The sequence below is a fragment of the Microcaecilia unicolor genome, chromosome 6, assembly GCF_901765095.1.
Source record: "Microcaecilia unicolor chromosome 6, aMicUni1.1, whole genome shotgun sequence".
NCBI lineage: Eukaryota > Metazoa > Chordata > Amphibia > Gymnophiona > Siphonopidae > Microcaecilia > Microcaecilia unicolor.
Genome location: NC_044036.1, coordinates 186,085,951 through 186,105,381, shown reverse-complemented (window position 1 = coordinate 186,105,381; position 19,431 = coordinate 186,085,951). Strand labels below are relative to the sequence as shown.

Genomic DNA, 19,431 nt, shown 5'->3' with positions numbered 1-19,431 from the left:
GCTTATTTGATTATGACATTAACATATGTAATGTATTCACCTATTGAGTGAAAACAATATTACTGAGTACTATATATGAGACTCTCCTTCACTTTAGTCTAAAACTATTTAAGACTACTATATTTGCATTCATACACTCTGTGAACTTTTTTTGATATTTCTAGGATAAGCAGCATAAAATGTATTGTACTGTTTTGGGATCTACTTTGTAGCTTCATTGCATGCCCCCTAGTTCTAGTAGTTTTTGAAAGAGTAGACAAACGATACACATCTACCCGTTCCACTCCACTCATTATTTTGTAGACCTTTATCATATCTCCCCTCTGCCATCTTTTATCCAAGCTGACAAGCCCTATCGGCTTCAGCCTTTCCTCATAGGGAAGTCGTCCCATCCTCATTATCATTTTCGTCACCCTTCTCTGCACCTTTTCTAATTCCACTATATCTTTTTTGAGATGCGGTGACCAGAATTGAACACAGTATTTGAGGTGCAGTTGCACCATGCAGCAATACAAAGGCATTATAACGTTCTCATTTTTTTTCCATTCCTTTCCTAATAATACCTAACATTCTATTTGCTTTCTTATCCGCCGCCACACACTGAGCAGAGGGTTTCAACATGTCAACGACGACGCCTAGATTCCTTTCTTGGTGGGTGACTCCTAACGTGGAACCTGGCATTACGTAGCTATAATTCGGGTTCCTCTTTCCAAGCATACCTCTTCCTTTTCCGCAGCCCCCCTTCTCTCACTGTAGCACACCCCTGCTCCCTGAAAATTCAGCACACTTCTCCCTTCCCTGCAGCCCCTCTTCTCCCAGATAGTCCAGCACACCTCTCCATTCCCTGCAGCCCCCTCCTATCCTGCTTCAGTTACCCGCGTTATTGACCCCCATTAATATTCCAGGAATCCTACCCCTACTACCGGTATTCTATTCACAACCCCCACCCCCTCTCCCTCGGATTTAGCCACTGGGTCGTCTGCCTTTCTGCAAGCCCTTTCCCGTAAGGAATATTCATCTCCAAGCTGAAACCTATATGTTCCCCAATCCCCCTCACACACATGCTTACTCCCCCTCAACCTTCATGCACTCTCCTAGCGTCCAAATTTTCATTACAGGTATTCTATTAATAACCCACTCATAATCCACATTCATTCTGTGTCCTTCTAAGAATCACTTGCTGAACCTCACTAGTGAAAAGACAAGGTAATGGGCCCATTAAGATCGTCTTTATGACAGTCATCCTGCTCTGTGATCCTTAGGAGGCTTCCTTATCCAGCATCTTCCATTCTGCGCTCTCTGCAGCAAGATAGATGAAACAGAATCTAGAGTTAGTGATGGAGTAGAAGGGTCAGATAAGAGCGATTTACTTGAAGATCTGAGTTCCCTGGGAGAGGTGTAGGGAGAGATAAGATGCATTTCTAGGTCACTAAGAGAGGTTTGAACTATATATGGAAATGGATAGGGAGCCAGTATGTGGGTCTCTATATAACTTAGGCACGTGATGACTGTAAATTGTAAATTTCAGATGTTTAAGGCTGGGTTGTCGCACTCAGTAGGAGGGGTAAGCATGGGGGCTTGTTAGATGTGGGAATCTATGTATACAAATGAGCATTTGTTTTGTTTATAGAGGTTTTGATATGTAATTTTATTTTTAAGTTCACAAAGAAAAAGACACTGGGTAAATTTGTATTTCTCATTTTAATCCCGCATCAGTTAAGATTTTTTGTAATGCCATTTATCTTTAAATTCTTGGAGCAAACATTAATAATTGCTTACCTTACACTTGCCTATGTGTCTTGGAGTCATGGAGAGCTTCTCTGAGACACCTGAGCTGTAAAAGGGGGTAGAATAGCTTATAAAGGGGGAGGCAGTACCAGAATCGTGATCTCTTGAGGCCTCAACTGAGGATGCCTCACTTGTAAAGCAGACTGTGGGATAGAGGTATGTCCTAACGAGATTGAAATATGAACAAGTGGAAGTGTTAAAGAAAATTGAGAGAGAGTGAGCATTAGACACAGAGTCACTTCATTGTCTAATGGTTCTTTTCAGGTAACTTTACAGGAATCTATACCACTTTGCTTCCGCTCTTCTGTTGGTCAGCTGACAGCCAAAGAATTCTCTTTGATTCTCCACAGAGAAGTCGGCAGGTAAGCTGGAGAGATGATGAGGTGGTTTTAAAGTTGTGATTATTTCTTCTCTCTCTAGAAATGTTCAAATTCTACATTTTCTTTATTCTTATTTTTTGTGAGACGCCAGTACATTTTAGTGCAAGATTAGGAAATCTCATGCTTTTTGTCACAGCTATCCATTTTAGAAGCTCTCCAGTGGTGCTGCCATAGAGCAGCTGAAAGGTGGAGATGCTGAGACATTTTGGATATGTATTTTCACATTTTATTAGGATAACATTTCTGTACCGTATATCCATCTTGTTATATTACATTTTGTCCTGTCTGTGCATGTAGACATATCTCATCTAAAAGTGCTGTGGTCTCTTCTTTAGGATCTGTTTGTAGTGGACGTGCTGGCAGGTAGTGTGACCCTTCTCACTGCAGGTAGGTGATAAACTGCGCCACTGTACTCCAATGTGTCCCATCCAGTATGTGCGTAGTGCAGAATTTGACAACTTTCTTTTTCCTCCCACCTTTGCTTCTCTACCTTCTATTGTTTCTTCTGGTTTCATTCTTTCTCATGTCTTTCCCTTTTTTCCTTCTCCCCCATATTTATTTCTGTTCTCGTTTTCTCTCCTTTCCATCCCCATGCCTCATTTCTTGTCTTTTCTTCTTTTCTCTTGCCCTTCCCCTACACTTTGCCCACTCCTTCTCCCTCTTTTTTTTTTTTTCTTTTTTTCCTTCCTTTTCCCAGATGCTTCTCTTGGTAGCTGGAAGTTGTTGACTGTTAACCGTGACCTAATGGTGGCAAGTTTTTCCACACCTAGCTGTCCCCCATGTTTGGTAAGTGCCATGTATACCATCTTGAAGCTTCTGAAGGAGATCCCAGCCTAGCAAATGTTTGTTCAGCTGATGTTCAGCAGAAATCTTAGAACAAGGCTGGTGCCAAGCAGACTTCAATGGTCTATGCCCTAAAAATGGCAAGGATAAATCAAGAACAGGTATACATATGATGCATCACTTCATACCATATGCAATGAGTTTATATTAATGGTCAGACTGGATGAACCGTACAGGTCTTTATCTGCCACCACCTTATGATGTTCCTATCTCCTTTCAGAAAGTAGGATTCCTGCCATCTGCAGGAAGAGAGAGGGATGTTACTTGGATGTCACTGGAAGATGCAACCCCTATCCCTGACATTATCTGGGAAATCCATAGCCTGCAACCACCACCTGAGCAGGAAAATGCTCAGTACCGTATGTACAAATAGTAGAAGTGGCTGCGTATGCATGTCTGTCTGTAATTCATGTTTCCTTATCTCCCCATGCCAGTCCAGATGCTTATGGTCTCCTGCCAGCAGGTGGAGACTGAGTAGTACTGAACTGTGATGTCATCGGAAACATGTGCAGCCCCTTAGTCAGTGTTTCTAAGTCTCCAGCAGGTAGCAGGTCAGGGAACTGATGCAGCCTCTTCTAAAGTCTGGTAGGGAGTTGTTTGCTTCAGTTTTTCTGGAGTTAAGAAAAAAGTTTAATGACAGGAGACGACATGATGTCAAAAAGCTGAATCCGGTCTCCACCCAAGGAGGTTTTAATTCTTCCCAATGCAGCCACTGCCATCTTGGTACACCCAAAACAATGTAATTGATATGGCGACAAGCTCCGCCCACTGGTTTCAGACCAGATAGGCTCATGTCATCTCCTGAAATTGAACCTCCTTGATAAGGCTTGAGTAACTCAGCCATTCTAGTAGCCTCGGGCTGTGGGGATCCCAGGTCCCTCCCCTTTCCCTCCTCTCCTCAAGTACCCTTTTTTTTTTCTGGCATTTAAGGGGGTAGTGTTGTGTGCCCTTGGTCCTTTCCTCACAAAAATGGAACTTGAGTGTCTGAGCTAAGTATTTCTGCAACAGACCAAAAAAAAAAAAAGCTTTCAGCTAGTATATGTGTCTAATTTCTGTGAAAAAAAAGAGGCTGTTTGGGGGGAGAGGGTTGTTTGTTTTTTTTTTGTTTTGTTTTTGTTGTGTGGTTCTGTTGTACTGCCTATTCCACCCCCCCCCCCCCCCACCCTTTTCCTGGGTGTGGTATCCATTCTGCTCTATTTCTTTCTCAACCCAGTCAAGGAGTTAATATGGCAACACAACCAGAAAAGCACTGTGCAGTTTGTGGGGGACCACCAGTAAGTGGACACTGTCTGCTTTCTGTCGGAAGTATAATGAAAGAGCAGAGAAACTGACTTCAGCCAGTGGGGAAAACTTGGTGTTTCTGAGCACGACGTTCACGCTAGTGACTTGGCGTCTTCTAAAGAATTTTTTCGGTCTATTGGCAGAGTCAGTTTTAGTGAGAACCGCTCTCAAAGGGGTCCTGTTAGCTTCTGCTTGCGTTGAGCCACCTGTGCTGCTGCTGCAGCTTTTTTTGAGGTGGTCATATTAACCACAGCCAGGAATCAGGGATTTTCTCCCGAGTTTGTTTTATTAATACATAAAGGGGGTAATTCTCAAAAGATTACCTACAGTTAGGTGCCTAACGCGTGTGTGCTAAATTCTATAAATGCGTGTAATTGCCGTTATAGAATTCTAGCATAAACTCGCAGTTTTGCGCTTAACTTGAGGCACGAGCACATACTAGCTCAGTGGCTGGTGTAAATGCTCATGTCTAACTGCTGTCAGGCATATAACTGACATCCTATATAATAGTTCTCACCTCCAACGTTCTATGCGTCTGGCTGCCTGTGTCCGTGGCATTCTTCAGAGTTGGTCTGCTAGGCTCTGAAGCCCAGGCTGACTTCACACGTAGCACTGACCAACCGCACGACAGCAGCATGAGGCCATGCCCCTACCGCCCTCGCCGCCATGCCCCTCCCCCAAGGTCACCATCACCCCCCCCCCCAAGATCGCCACCGCTCCCCCCTCCACCCCCCCCCCCCTCCCGAGGGCGCCTCTCTCCCCTGCCCCACTCCAGCCACCCAGGTTGTCCAGTGAATGCTTCGGTGCAGGCAGGAAAGATCCCCAGTCTTGCCTGCCCGCTGCCGGCCCTGAACCTCCCCCGCTGCCAGACCTGAACCTCCCCCACTGCCAGATTGCTCTTCAAAATGGCCGCCGAAACTTCAAGACTTCAAGGAGAGTCGCTGGACATGGGTGGCTGGAGGGGGGGGCAGGGGATAGAGGAGGATCGCTGGACATGGGTGGCTGGAGGGGGGGGGCAGGGGAGAGAGGAGGGTGGCTGGACACGGGTGGCTGCTCACAGAGTTTGTGTATCGCACACATACTCTCTCACACTCTGTCTCACACACACTCTCTCACACACACTGTATCTGTGTGAAACACACTTTCTCTCTCATACTCACTATCTCTCAGATATGCAGTTGTACACACTCATTCTCACACACACACTCTTTCACAGACACACTCGCAACCAGTCTTACTCTCTCTCTGTCACACACACACACACTCTCTCATTCACTCTCTCTCACACAGTCACTCTCACACACTCTCTCAAACATACACACTCCGAGGAAAACCTTGCTAGTGCCCATTTCATTTGTGTCAGAAACGGGCCTTTTTTTACTAGTATTCTATAAGCTTCGTGCATAAATGCTAGGCATGCCTCTGCCTTGCCCATGCCCCTTCCACGTTCATATCTTCTTACACACTAAGATTATAGAATACAAGTTAACAGCAGTTATGTGCATAACTACAATTCTCCGAGGACAAGCAGGCATGATATTCTCACAAATGGGTGACATTATCCAACGGAGCCCAGTGAGGACGCTGCTAAAGTGTACTGCTACTTTAAAAACTTCAAGGCAGTACCCCCTCCATGCACGCTCAAGTGCCTTCCTGCCCAGCATGGGACCTGCAGTCTTTTGTTTTCCGCAGGTTAGAGAGGTTGTATTTTTGATCTCGGCGCATCAAATTTTTGCCTTTTGGGCCTTCCCTTTTCACATTCAAATTTCCTCATAACTATTTGTTTTTGTCATGGTTTCATTCATTATATCATTTTTTATTGATTTTTGGTTTTTGATTTTTCAGCTCAAGGGACCACTGAGGCCTTCTGTTTCCCCAGGAATCATTGACTTTTCTCAGGTACGCGATTACTTGAGTTCCCCGGACCATTGAGCCTTTTGACTTTGCGTCAACAGTTTTTCCTCCGTGACATCGAAAGGGTGCAGAGTGGCTTTAAGAATTGTACTCTGTGTAATAGGAGTATTTCAGGCAAAGACCCCCATAACTGGTGTGTTCAGTGCCTAGATCCAGATCACCGAGACATTCAATCTGTTAGCATTTGCAGAAGAGGCCCATTAAAGCCCGCAGAATCCAATGCCAAAAACTTGCATCCACTTCGGCATCGAACATGGCAGGAGATTCAATCAAAGACATGGAACCTGCATTGATGTTGAGCGTACCCATGCAGCATTGAGTTGGTCCTGCATCAGATTCAATGCCAAGTTCACACCAGGACTCTACGTTCCAGACTCTACATTGAGGGACCCACAGTGCAAAAAGCCTAACAAGCATTGTTATCGCTCTCCCTCTAGACACTCGTCTCCCACCTCCCCTTCATCCAAGTCATTAATGCACAGGAAGCGTCCATGCTGCAGAGACCACTCTCCATCTCTACAGTTCATTTCACATCAAGAGCCTTTGAGGTCTTCTAGATCGCCTACGCCTATGCCTACACTGGCCCAATTTTGAATGTCAGGAACAGATCATACCCAACTGAAGCATGCATTGTTGGCGGTGGAGGAGTGGTCTCCAACATCAGAAGCTCATATGCTTCGATGAACTTTGATGCATAGTCAACGTACACATTGGCACTCTCTTCCATGTACTCCTCATGAGCAGTACTTTGCAGAGTCCGACTCAGACCTCTCCTGGGAGACAGTTCAGGACCCACAGGACCTCTCAGATGAGAAGTCCTATGATATTCCATCTAATCCCTTTTCCGCCACATCTCTGCGCTTTCCCCTCACTTCCCCTAATCGAGAGAACTTTTGTCAAACTCCATCAAGACTAAGGAACCATGATTCTAATTGCTCCTTCCTGGCCTCAACAAGTTTGGTTTCCTCTACTCCTAGAGTTGTCATCCAAGAAAACATTTAGGATGGATCCTTTCCCAACTCTCATAACTCAGAATAAAGGATCTCTTCTTCATCTGAATCCTCACAGCATGGTACCTGACATCATAGAATTGCGTTCTTTAAACTTTCCTCATTCAATCTACCTATTGCTTCCAGGAAACCCTCCAAAAGAAAATATTATCGCCTAAAATGGAAAAGGTTTTCTCTCTGGTGTGCCTGTAGGTCACTCAACTCGTCACTCAACTCGATTTCATGTACTCTACCTGCCCTGATGGAATATCTCCTCCATCTTTCCAATTCTGGCCTCAAGTACATTTGAGTGCCATCAGTACATTTCATGCTAAACTTGATGATAAACCAATTTCAGTGCATCCCTTGATGACTAGATTCAGGAAAGTTCTATATCACAGTAAACCTCCCATCAAACCGCCTCCAGTAGCGCTATAGAAATGATAAATAGTAGTAGTAGTATGGGATCTCAATGTTCTCACCTCTCTCATGAAACCTCCATTCAAACCACTACGTTCTTGTTCTCTAAAATTCATAACTTATGAGGTATAGTTCTTGATAGCTCTTCTGCCAGGAGAGTCAGTGAGCTCCAAGCCCTTATGACAGATCCTCCATACACCAGATTCTACCATGACAAGGTTGTGCTCCAAACCCATCCCAGATTCCTCCCAAAGGTGGTTTTGGAGTTTCATCTCAATCAATCCATTGTTCTGCCTGTTTTCTTTCCTAAAACACATTCTCATCCTGGAGAAGCAGCTCTGCGTACCTTGGACTGTAAACATGCTCTGGCATCCTACCTAGATGGCACAAAGCCTTTTTGACAATCCTTCCAGTTCTTTGTGTCCTTTGATCCTAACAGATTATGAATTCCCATCACCAAGCGTACAGTCTCAATTTGAGTAACTATATCTCCTACATCTATGCTCAGGCTGGGCTGACCCTTTGTGGTCATGTCACGGCTCATAATGTGTGTGCTATGATGGCTTCAGAAACACATTTACTTTCTGCCTTTATACAAGACATTTGCAATGTGGCTTACATGCTGTCCACACTTTCATGACTCACTACTGTCTGGACCAGTATTTAAGGCGGGATAACTGGTTTGGATAAGCAGTTTTGCAGAATCTTTTTACTGTTTAAAATCCAACTCCACCCTCCGGCCCATTTTTCCGCCAGGCTCCCTATATACTTTACTATCAGAATATACTTCTGTGTGTCTGGTAGCTAGTGAGTCCCATTTGTGACAATATCATGCATGTTTGTACTTGGAGAAAGCTAAGTTACTCACCAATAGCAGGTGTTCTCTGAGTTCAGAAGGCATATATTCTCACAACCCGCTCTCCTCCCCTTGGAGTTGTCTTCTTAGCTTTAACATTGTACTGCCAGTCCCATTTTCACATGCGCGGCAAAGTACTCATGTGTGCATGGTGGAGGCATTGCCTTGAAGTTTTTAAAGTGGCAGTACACTTTGGCAGTATCTGCACCGGGCTCAGTCGGATGATGATGCCCATTTGGGAGAATATATGCCTGCTGTCCTCGGAGAACACCTGCTACAGGTGAGTAACTTAGCTATTAGTGCCAATTAGCACTGGTTAACTCCAATTATAGCCAATTCATAATGGCAATTAGCACCTAATTTAACAATTAAGTACACACGTAACTGGCAATATTCTATAACCTGGGCACGTAATATAGAATTAGGGAGAACGTTTCTTACATGAGTAGAAAGGTTGCAGCAAGTGGTATTTTAAAATCCTTCTTACCTGGTGTTCCTAATGAATCCCTCTTCCAGACTTAGAGTGGATGTGTTACAGGACCAGGAGGGCATTGCTTCCATGGAGGATGCTAACTCTGATGTTGAGGTTCCAGAACAATCTTATAATTTAGAGGAGGTTCTCTCTTGAGGAGGATGAGGTTCCTTTTGGGAGGGATCTCTCCATAGTGTGACTTATTTATTTATTTATTTATTTGTTATATTTGTACCCCACATTTTCCCACCTTTTGCAGGCTCAATGTGGCTTACATAGTACCGTCAGAGGTGTTTGCCCAGTCGGTGGATAACAAATACAAAGTTGTATAGTGATCGTATGAGGTATAAGTGGAGGGTTGGAATGGATGAAGATTGTGTGTTGTCCTGTTTGATCATAGTCATGCTGTGTTGGTAGGTGAAGAGGGTTACGTGCAGAGATGAATTGACTTCCTTAATTTCTCAGGTGTTAGCAGCACTTAAGTTTTCAGTGCACCGCTCAGATGAGAACTTGGCTTCAGATGATCCTCTTTTGATTAATATTAGGAAATCTACTTTTCCCATTTATAGAGCTGTTCATAATAATTTCTGTCGAATGCAAAGTTCTGGCTACAGTGTTTTACATGAAGAGACCCATGTCATGATTATATTCGGTTTTGTTTCCAGTTAAGAACAGGTTTAAATTACCTAATTTAGATGCTGTGGTTTTGGCAGTGACTAAAAAGACTACTATCTCAGTAGAAAAGGGTGTAGCACTGAAGGAACCCCATGATCGTAGGACGAAGCCTTTGATGTTTCGATCTTGGCATTAAAGGCACCAGTTTGTGGAAGTCATGTTGCTCATGAATGTATTAGATGGTCTGAGCAACTAGAGGAGGTGTGTAGCAGTTGTTATTTCTGGGCACTTGGATATGGGAACAGCTTATTTGGCAGATGTGTGATTTGCTTAGAGCTTTGGCTAAGAATATGACAATTTTGGTATAGGCTTATTATGGGTTTGTGGCTTAGAAATTGTTCTGCTGATGTTGCTTCTAAATTGCATCTCAGCAAGTTATCTTTCAAAATGGGGATACACTGAAGAAGCTTGTCAAGAGTGTCTGAGAGTTTAAAGTGCCTAGATTACCACAAGATTGTTATAGGTCCTTGGCTAGGGGATCATCTAATAGAAGTCACTTCAGAGAATCTAGGAAATTTAGATCTGGTAAAGAGAGTATACTCAATAAACTACTACTACTACTTAACATTTCTAGAGCGCTACTAGGGTTACGCAGCGCTGTACAAATTAAACAAAGAAGGACGGTCCCTGCTCAAAGGAGCTTACAATCTAAAGAACGAAATGTCAAGTTGGGGCAGTCTAGATTTCCTGGGTAGAGGTGTAGTGGTTAGGTGCCAAAGGCGACATTGAAGAGGTGGGCTTTAAGCAGTGATTTGAAGATGGGTAGGGAGGGGGCCTTGCGTATGGGCTCGAGGAGTTTGTTCCACTCGTGGGGTGAGGCGAGGCAGAAAGGGTGGAGCCTGGCGTTGGTGGTGGTGGAGAAGGGGACTGAAAGGAGGGATTTGTCTTGAGAGCGGAGGTTACGGGTAGGAACGTAAGGGGAGATGAGGGTTGAGAGGTAAGGAGGGGCTGCAGATCGAGTACATTTGTAGGTTAGTAGCAACTAGGGTTGTTTTAAGAGGTTAGTCCTTTTGAGATGCTTGCAGAAGTAGATGAGCCTGCCCTCTAGTGTTACCAGTCGGTGGAGAGTGTCAAAAGAAATCAATAATTTCTCAGTTTTGCAATTCTATGACAGCATTTCCATTTTTGCACTAACAGTACCCAGAATGTTAATGAAGGTTTTGTTGCAGTGGCTTTACACAGGGAGAGCATCTGGACAATTGGCTCATAAGAGTAAAATCTTACAAGAAGGAATTGAGTCAAACAAAATAAACATTCCACATGAAACAGATAGCAGCGTGGAATCATTATGGATAGAAATTCCATGTGTGGAGGGAAGGAGTATTCTTGTAGGGCTGTACTACCATCCGCCGGGACAGAACGAATAGACAGATGAATGTTTACAGAGATTAGGAAAGCTGGCAAATTGGGCAACACTATAATAATGAGTGATTTCAATTACCCCAATATTGACTGGATAAATGTTACATTAGGGAGATAAAATTTCTAGATGTAATAAACAACTGTGTCTTGGACCAACTGGTCCAGGAACTGATGAGAAGGGGAGGCATTTTGGATCTGGTCCTTGGTGCTGTGCAGGGCATAGTGTGAGAGGTAGCGATGTTGGGTCCCCTGGGAAACAGTGATCATAACATGATCAAGTTTGAGCTACTATCGGATGAAACTGCAAAGGAAATGTACTGTAGCTGCATTTAATTTTCGAAAGGGCGACTATAATAAAATGAAGAAAATGGTTAAAAAGAAGCTAAAATGATCAGCTGCTACGGTTAGGACACTAAATCAGGTGTGGACGTTATTCAAAAATACTGTCTTGGAAGCCTAGACCAGATGCATTCCACATATTTGCAAAGGTGGAAAGAAGAGAAAACAGCCAGCATGGTTAAAAGGTGAAGTAAAAGAGGTTATTACAGCCAAAAGATTGTCCTTCAAAGAATGGAAAAAGGACCCAAATGAAGAAAAGAAGAAGTAACATAATCACTGGCAAGTCAGATGCAAAGCATTAATAAAGAAGGCTAAAAGAGAATATGAAGAGAAACTTGCTAAGACACAATACTGAAGCATCACCCCCTACTGGTAGCAGTGCAGTTGGAGGATACCCACTCAGCTTAGGGGGAGCAATGACCACATTGCCAAACATTTGTTGGAAGAACATAACACATCTGATTTTGCAACCTTCCTCTTGGTTTCATCCTTTTTACCCATTGTAAGGAACACGGATTTCACTCCCGGATAGCATTATAAATTGTTAGACAATGGGAAGATTAGTGGGTTAAGGTTTTTATTTCAAGCCGTTGATGAGCTGGAGGACATGAAAGACATTTTAGGAATTGCAGGAGTTTCATCGTCCATTCGTATCACCCTCTCCTCTCTTTTTAAAAAAATATTATTAAAGGTCACTTTTACTAAAGCTTAGCACATGCTATTAGACATTAGCATGAGCTAAACGCTGTGCATCCTATTTTATACCAATGGGCCACATGGCACTTAGCATAAACTTATATCTGTTAGCATGCACTAAGCTTTAGTAAAAGGACCCTGTATTTTGTAAATTGCATAGACATATCTTCTTGATATGCAATATATCAAAAGAACTTTATCTTGAACCAGCTTAATCATGGGGCCCTTTTACTGAGCTGCGTAAGGGCCTATGCACATACAGCGTGTGCCAAATTGACACTACTGCCCGGTTAGCACGTGAGCTGGGTGGTAATTCCGAATTTGGCGCATGCCAAATCCCATAGTTGAAAATAATTTTCTATTTTCTACTGTGGGCTGCTTAACCGATGGCAAACAGCAGTTGGCGCATGCTTACCACGCAGGTAGCGCGTGAGACCTTACCGCTAGGTCAGTGGGCGGTGGTAAGGTCTCAAGATGAAAATTGAAGCACACAGGTTTCAATTTTGCCGCACGTCCATTTTCTGGCCCCTTTAAAAAAATGCCCTTTGATAGGCACGGTACAAAATAGCCCAGTGTGCGCCCAAAAGACATGCTAGCACTACCGCAGGCCATTTTTTTTACTGCGGCTTTGTAAAAGGACCCCCATGTGTTTTATAGTTGTCAGGGTACTTTGTGGTTTTCTTTTAAGGAATAAAAATACCGTACAAATTATTCTGCAAAATAATTTTACAATAATTAGACAGTTCTCCAAGGACAAGCAACCTTATTAATTCTCACAAGTGGGTGATGCCGACCCGCGTCGCCCAGTCCGGAACTTATAACTAGTATAATTAGAGCTTTGTGGAGCATGAAACATACTCCACCGCGCATGTGTGCGTGCCTTCCTGTCTGCCATGCGAACGCGGTCTCCTGAGTTCATTTTCTACCTTGATGAGGAGAGGGCATGTTTTTATACTGTCTTCTCACACCGCTTGGTCCAAAAGAGCTTTCTGTGCCTTTCAGCGAGTGTTATGACTGTGGTCGTGACTCCTCTTTTACTCATCTTATTTCCCGATGTTCAGCTTCCAAGATGGCTCCTGTCTGTCTTTCCTGTGTGCTCACTTTCTGTGTGTTCCAAGCCTCTCTTTGGTGTCAGTGTGTTCCATGCTCCTGTCCTGCAGTAGGTGACATCATCAGTGAGAGTCTTTATAAGGAAGTGGTGTACTTGCATTCAGGGCCTTTGCATTACCAAGGGTCATCCGGTTAGTCAGTGTACTGTTGCACGGTTTACCTAGTCTTGTTCTGTGGGCTCTTGCCCTTCTGCTTTGTCTCGCTCTTGTCTGTGGGTTTCCAGTCCTTCTGTTTGCCTTGTTCACTGTCTGTGTTCCTGTTTGTGGCTGCCTTGCAGCCTTCAGCCTTAGTTCTTGTGTCTGTGCCTATGTGTCCCTGTTTGTGGCGGCTTGTCAGCCTTCAAGTCTCGGTTCTGTTCTGTTGCCTGTGTGTGGAGCTCTGGTCTGTCATTCTGAGTGTCTGCAGTAGCCAGCATTGTCCCTAATTAGCTCTCTGCTGTGCAGGTGGTCTGCTCCTGTTCTACCCTGTCTCTTTCAGCTTTCTTCCCTCTGTTTGGAACCCTGCTTCTGCCCAACTTGTGTGTATTTCCTGAACCCTGCTTCTGCCCAGCTTGTGTGTATATCCTGAACCCTGCTTCTGCCCAGCTTGTGTGTATATCCTGAACCCCTGCTCCTGCCAAGCTTGTATGCATATCCTGAACCCTGCTTCTGCCAAGCCTTTATGTACGTCCTGTCTGCCTAGTCTGTCTTTGAATCCTGATCCAGTCCAGCTCCATCCTGTAAGTCCTGCAGGCCACCCGCACCTAGGGGCTCAACCTCTGGATCAGAGCGGGTGAAACCCGGAGCTGCTCCAGTCCTGTTTGCCTCCTGTTATCCCAGTCCTGTGGTTCCAGCATTGTCTGTCTACAGCCACAGTTCCTGTCCTGTTATTCTGGCCAAGTCCATTCCAAGATTCCAGCTCCAGCCTTCCTTGTTTCCCCAGTCCCGGCTGGGGGTTTCTGCCTGCTGCTGCTGCTCCTCGACAGTAGCCTAAGGGCTCACGTTCTAGTGACTGTATGCTTTGAACCTGAGATCGTGACAGCGAGTTTTTTCGTCCTTTATTATGTTCCTGGTTGTGGAACCCCCTTTTATGTCTGTCCTTTATATTTTTTGTTTCTTTTGCCCGGTTTTAAGTTTCCTTTATTTTTCGTCATTCGGCCGCTTTTAGGCCTTGACTTCAGCCAGGGGTTTTCCCTTCATTTTGTGCAGTGCCTTGCCCCTTTTTCAGGCACCATCGCTTTGTTTAATTTAGCCGAGGAAATTTTTTCCTTCCATGACCACTAAGGTTCCCAGTGGCTTTAAGCGCTGTACCCAGTGCAATTGGACGATCTCTGGGAAGGACACCCATTTTTGGTATCTACAGTGTTTTGGGCCCGACCACAGCACCACTAACTGTGTTCTCTGTCTTCATATGAAGAAGAGGACCTAGACTTCCAGAGAGGCTCAGTGAGAAGATTTTTGGAGCAAAGTCAGGTTCCTCGATGTCTGCATCAGCATCAAGTTCAGAGGCATTGGCATCAACATTGAGTGTCGCACCAACATTGGGAGCGTCGGTATTCATGGCTGCTGCTAGACTCTTAGACAATGGGAGCAGTGAAGCATCAAGTGGGTCTCCACCTGCGTCGAGGGCTCCTGCTGTGCAGGGCCCCCCCGGGACTGTCCATCGTCGGATCCGACTCTGAGGCGACATGTGGATTCAATGTCATCTTCGTCGGCACCAAGGAGCCTCAGTGACACGCTTCGGGAGAAGGCCAAGAAACATTGTCATTGGTCATCCTTGACGCTTGGTGCCGGGATCTCCAAGATGTCAAAGGATTCGGCACCCGCGATGCATCGGCACTTGGAGGACCACTCCCCCTCATACAAGAGGCGCCAATGCATCGGTCTCCCAGCAGCCAAGACCCAGCTCCCGCATCAATCCCAGCGGTTTTGCAACCTGAGCAGGCACCCCAGCTTTTCCCGGTGTTGGCCCTCAATGAGCGCATTCTGGCCTTGTTCCCTGAGCTGCTGGGTGACTTAATGGAGTGGTGTGCATTGGCATCAGGGGTGCTTGTGCCTACCCTGCCTTAGCCTGCAGTGCGGCATCTGACACCAATGCCGCATACTGCTCCGGTGTCGACTGCCACTCAAGCCGGCACTGCCTCGATGTCGGTAGAGGAAGGCTTTACTGGAGTTGAGGCAAGAACCAACTTCTCAAGGACATGGCTCCTCCACATTGAGGCAGGATTGGTCTCAACACTCCCATCAGGAGGTATTGTCTGACACCAAAGAGGAGCGCTCATGGGATTCAAATGAGGATCTGAGGTACTTTTCCTCTGATGAGTCCTATGGATTTCACTCTGAACCCTCCCCTCCACCTTAAAGGAGAAGGTCTCCGGAGGAAAGCCTTTCATTCCCATCTTTTGTTAAGGAAATGGCTGATGCCATTCCTTTTCATTTAGAAGTGGAGGACGAGTCCAGGGCCAAGATGCTCAAGGTCCTGGACTACACGTCTCGTCCTAGGGAGGCTGTCTCCACGAGGTACTCCAGGAAAGTCTTGTTAGGAACTTGGAGTCCCCTCTGTCGGTCCCGGTCATGCCCAAGAACATCGACACCCAGTATCGGATTCACAGCGCACCTGATTTTGATAAGCCTCAGTTGCCTCACAATTCCATGGTGGTGGAATCCGCTCTCAAAAGATCCAGGATTTCCAGGGACTATGCCTCAGTGTCTCCAGGTAGAGAAGTTAGAACCCTGAATTCTTTTGGGAGGAAGATGTACCAGGCTTCAGTACTCATTTCCCGGATACAATCATACCAGCTCTTCACGAGCATCCACTTGCAAAACTCGGTGCGCAAGTTGTCAACACTGGCTGAGATGCTACCTCCAGAGCAAGCCGAGTCACTTCGCAAGTTGGTCAAGCAGCAGAAGGCGTGTCAAAAGGTCTTGGTCAGGGGCACTTATGACACTTTTGATGAGGCATCCAGGATCTAGTTTAGCAATGCACAGTCTCTCATGGCTGCGTGTTCTGACTTGGAACATTTTGTTCAGCATAGGTTGGCGGATGCTCCTTGCCGGGGGGATAACCTTTTTGGAGAGAAGGTTGAGGAGGTTGCTGACCAAATCATAAAACATACTGATACCATCTCTTCTCTATCCCACCGGGCACCTTCTGTATCTACCTCCTCAGCTAGGAGGATGTTTGGCAAACCAAGTAGGAGTACTTATTACTATCAGAGATGTACATACAATCCCTCGGCTTGCCAGCCTGTCCAGGCTCAGCCCCAGCGCGCTCGTTGACGTCAACAGCATGCACCTAAGGCCCCTGCTGCTCTCCAGTCAAAGCAAGGAACGAGTTTTTGACTGGTTACAGCAGAGCATAGCCACTATAAAAGTGTCTGTCCCAGACGACTTGCCAGTCGGGGGGAGCCCAAAGTTTTTACACAAAAGGTGGACCCTTATAACTTTTGACCAGTGGATTCTTCAAATAGTCTGTCTTGGATGCTCAATTGGTATCAAAGACCTCCAAATTACCCACTGAGAGCTCATTCATTCAGCTCTCAGCACAGACAGGCACTTGCAGAGGAACTCTCCGCCCTTCTGAAGGCCCATACGGTCAAACCCGTTCTACCAGGGGAAGAAGGGCAGGAATTCTATTCCAGGTACTTCCTTGTGCAGAAGAAAACAGGGGAGAATGCGTCCCATCCTAGACCTAAGGGCCCTGAACAAATTCCTAGTCCGAGAAAAGTTCAGTATTCTTTCCCTGGGCACCCTTCTCCCAGTGATTCAGAAAAACGATGGGCTATGCTCCCTGGACTTAAAGGATGCATATACTCACATCCCAATACTCCCAGCCCACCAGAAGTATCTTCAGTTTCGGCTGGGAACACATTATTTTCAGTACCGCGTGTTGCCTTTTGGCCTCACTTCAGCACCCAGGGTCTTTACCAAATGTCTAACGGTAGTTGTAGCATCACTACGCAGACTGGGAGTCCATGTGTTCCCATATCTCGACGAGTGACTAGTGAAGAGCAGATGGAGCTCAGGAGTCCATGCAAATGACTATTCGGGTGCTCAAGCTACTAGGGTTAGTTTTAAACTATCCTAAGTCCCACCTTCACCCTGTCGAGCAACTGGAATTCATAGGAGGCCTGCTCAATATACAGGTATGAGGCGGCCTTCCGGAGAAGAGACCAGACACTTGTTGCATTCGCTTCCAAGATTCGAGCCTCTCAGCAGGTCACAGCTCGGCAGATGTTGAGATTGTTGCGCCACCCATGTTGCGCCACAGTGTATGTTGCACCCATGACACATCTTTACATGAGATCAGCTCAATGGACCGTAGCTTCTCAGTGGTATCATCCACGGGGAGCATAGAAGATGTCATCCAAGTGTCCCCAGAGCTTGTACGCTCTCTTCAGTGGTAGACAAGTCAATCCAATTTGATTCTGGGACTTCCATTCCAAATTCCTCAGCACAAAAAGTGCTGATGGTGGATGCATCTCTCCTGGGATGGGGGGCTCATGTAGATAGGCTTCACACCCAAGGTGTTTGGTCCACCCAGGAAACGAATCTTCACATCAGTCTCCTGGAGCTCTGGGCGATCTAGAACTCTCTAAAGTCTTTCAGAGATCGGCTGTCTCATCAAATTGTAATCATTCAAACAGACAATCAGATTGCATTGTATTACACCAACAAGCAGGAGGGCACCGGATTACACCTTCTGTGTCAGGAGGCCGTTCAGATGTGGCACTGGGCTCGCCAACATGGCATTTTCCTTAAAACCACTTAATCTGGCAGGCAAAAACAATACCCTGGATGACAGACTGAGCACGATAATGCAACCTCATGAGTGGTCTCTTAATATGGGAATAGCCCGCAAGGTCTTCTGAGCATGGGGCACCCCCTTGGTGGATCTTTTTGCCACTCAGCTGAATCACAATGTCTCAGTTCTGTTCCAGGCTTCAGGTCCATGACAGACTAGCATCAGATGCCTTCCTCCTCAATTGTGAGACAGGTCTTCTGTATGCGTACCCTCCCATACCTCTAGTGGAGAAAACTTTGTTGAAATTCAAGCAATACCACAGAACCACGATTTTGATCGCGCTGTGCTGGCCGCTGCAGATATGGTTCCCTCTTCTTCTGGAGTTACCCTCCAAAGAACCGTGGAGATTGGAGTGTTTTCTGACCCTCTTCATGCAGAATAAGGGGTCACTTCTACACCCCATCCTCCAGTCTCTGGCTCTCACAGCTTGAATGTTGAGGTCCTAGAATTTGTTTCCTTGAGTTTCGGAGGGTGTCTCCCAGGTCTAAGAGGTGCTATTATTTCAAATGGAGGGGGTTTTCCATCTGGTGTGAGAGCAAGGCCCTAGATCTCCTTGCTTGCCCTACACAGATCCTGCTTGAATACCTTCTACACCTATCAGACTCTGGTCTCAAGACCCTCCATAAGAGTTCATTTTAGTGCAATTAATGCAGCGTGTAGAAAAAAGCCCATCTCTGGACAGCATCTAGTTCACGGGTTTTCAACTCAGTCGTCGGGGCACACCCAACCTGTCTGGGTTTTCAGGATATCCTTTTTGAATTCAATGAAGAGATCCTGAAAACCCAAACTGGTTGGGTGTGCCCTGAGGACTGGGTTGAAAACCCCTGCTCTAGTTGTTCACTTCATGAGAGGTTTGCTGTTGTCAAAGCCCCCTGTCAAACCTCCTCCAGTGTCATGGAATCCCAGTGTCTTTCTCACCCAGCTGATGAAAGCTCCCTTCAAGCCATTGAATTCCTGCCATCTGAAGTACTTGACCTGGAAGGTCATTTTACTGGTGGCTGTTACTTCAGCTCGTAGAGTCAGTGAGCTTCAGGCCTTAGTAGTGGATGCACCTTATACTAAGTTTCATTACAATAGAGTATCCTCCACACTCATCCTAAGTTGCTGCTGAAGGTGGTGTCAGAATTCCATCTGAACCACTTGATTGTCTTGCCAACATTCTTTCCTCGTCCTCATGCCCATCCTGGCAAAAGCTGCTTGCACACCTTGGATTGCAAGTGAGCATTGGCCTACTACATGGAGCGGACTATGCCCCACATACAGTCCGCCCAACTTTTTGTTTCTTTTGATCCCAACAGGATGGGGGTCGCCATCGGGAAACGCACCATTTCTAATTGGCTGACAAATTGCATTTCCTTCACTTATTCCTAGGCCGGGCTTACCCTAGAGGGTTAGGTCACGGCTCACAAGGTCAGAGCAATGGCTGCATCGGTAGCCCACTTCAGGTCAGCTTCCATTGAAGATATTTGCAAAGCTGCTACGTGGTCTTCAGTCCACACATTCACATCACACTACTGCCTTGAG

At 45.7% G+C, this 19,431-nt stretch overlaps 1 protein-coding gene across 2 annotated transcripts in view; it reads left to right on the top strand.

The window, feature by feature from the left end:
* The window catches only part of LOC115471611 (acylamino-acid-releasing enzyme-like), a 294,629-nt gene that overhangs the window by 209,709 nt on the left and 65,489 nt on the right, over positions 1-19,431 (top strand). For both annotated transcript variants that reach the window (XM_030205319.1, XM_030205318.1), the window contains 4 exons: positions 2,053-2,150; positions 2,504-2,555; positions 2,866-2,954; positions 3,232-3,370. In XM_030205319.1, the coding sequence (XP_030061179.1) occupies positions 2,053-2,150; positions 2,504-2,555; positions 2,866-2,954; positions 3,232-3,370 (378 nt within the window). The remainder of the gene's footprint in view (positions 1-2,052; positions 2,151-2,503; positions 2,556-2,865; positions 2,955-3,231; positions 3,371-19,431) is intronic.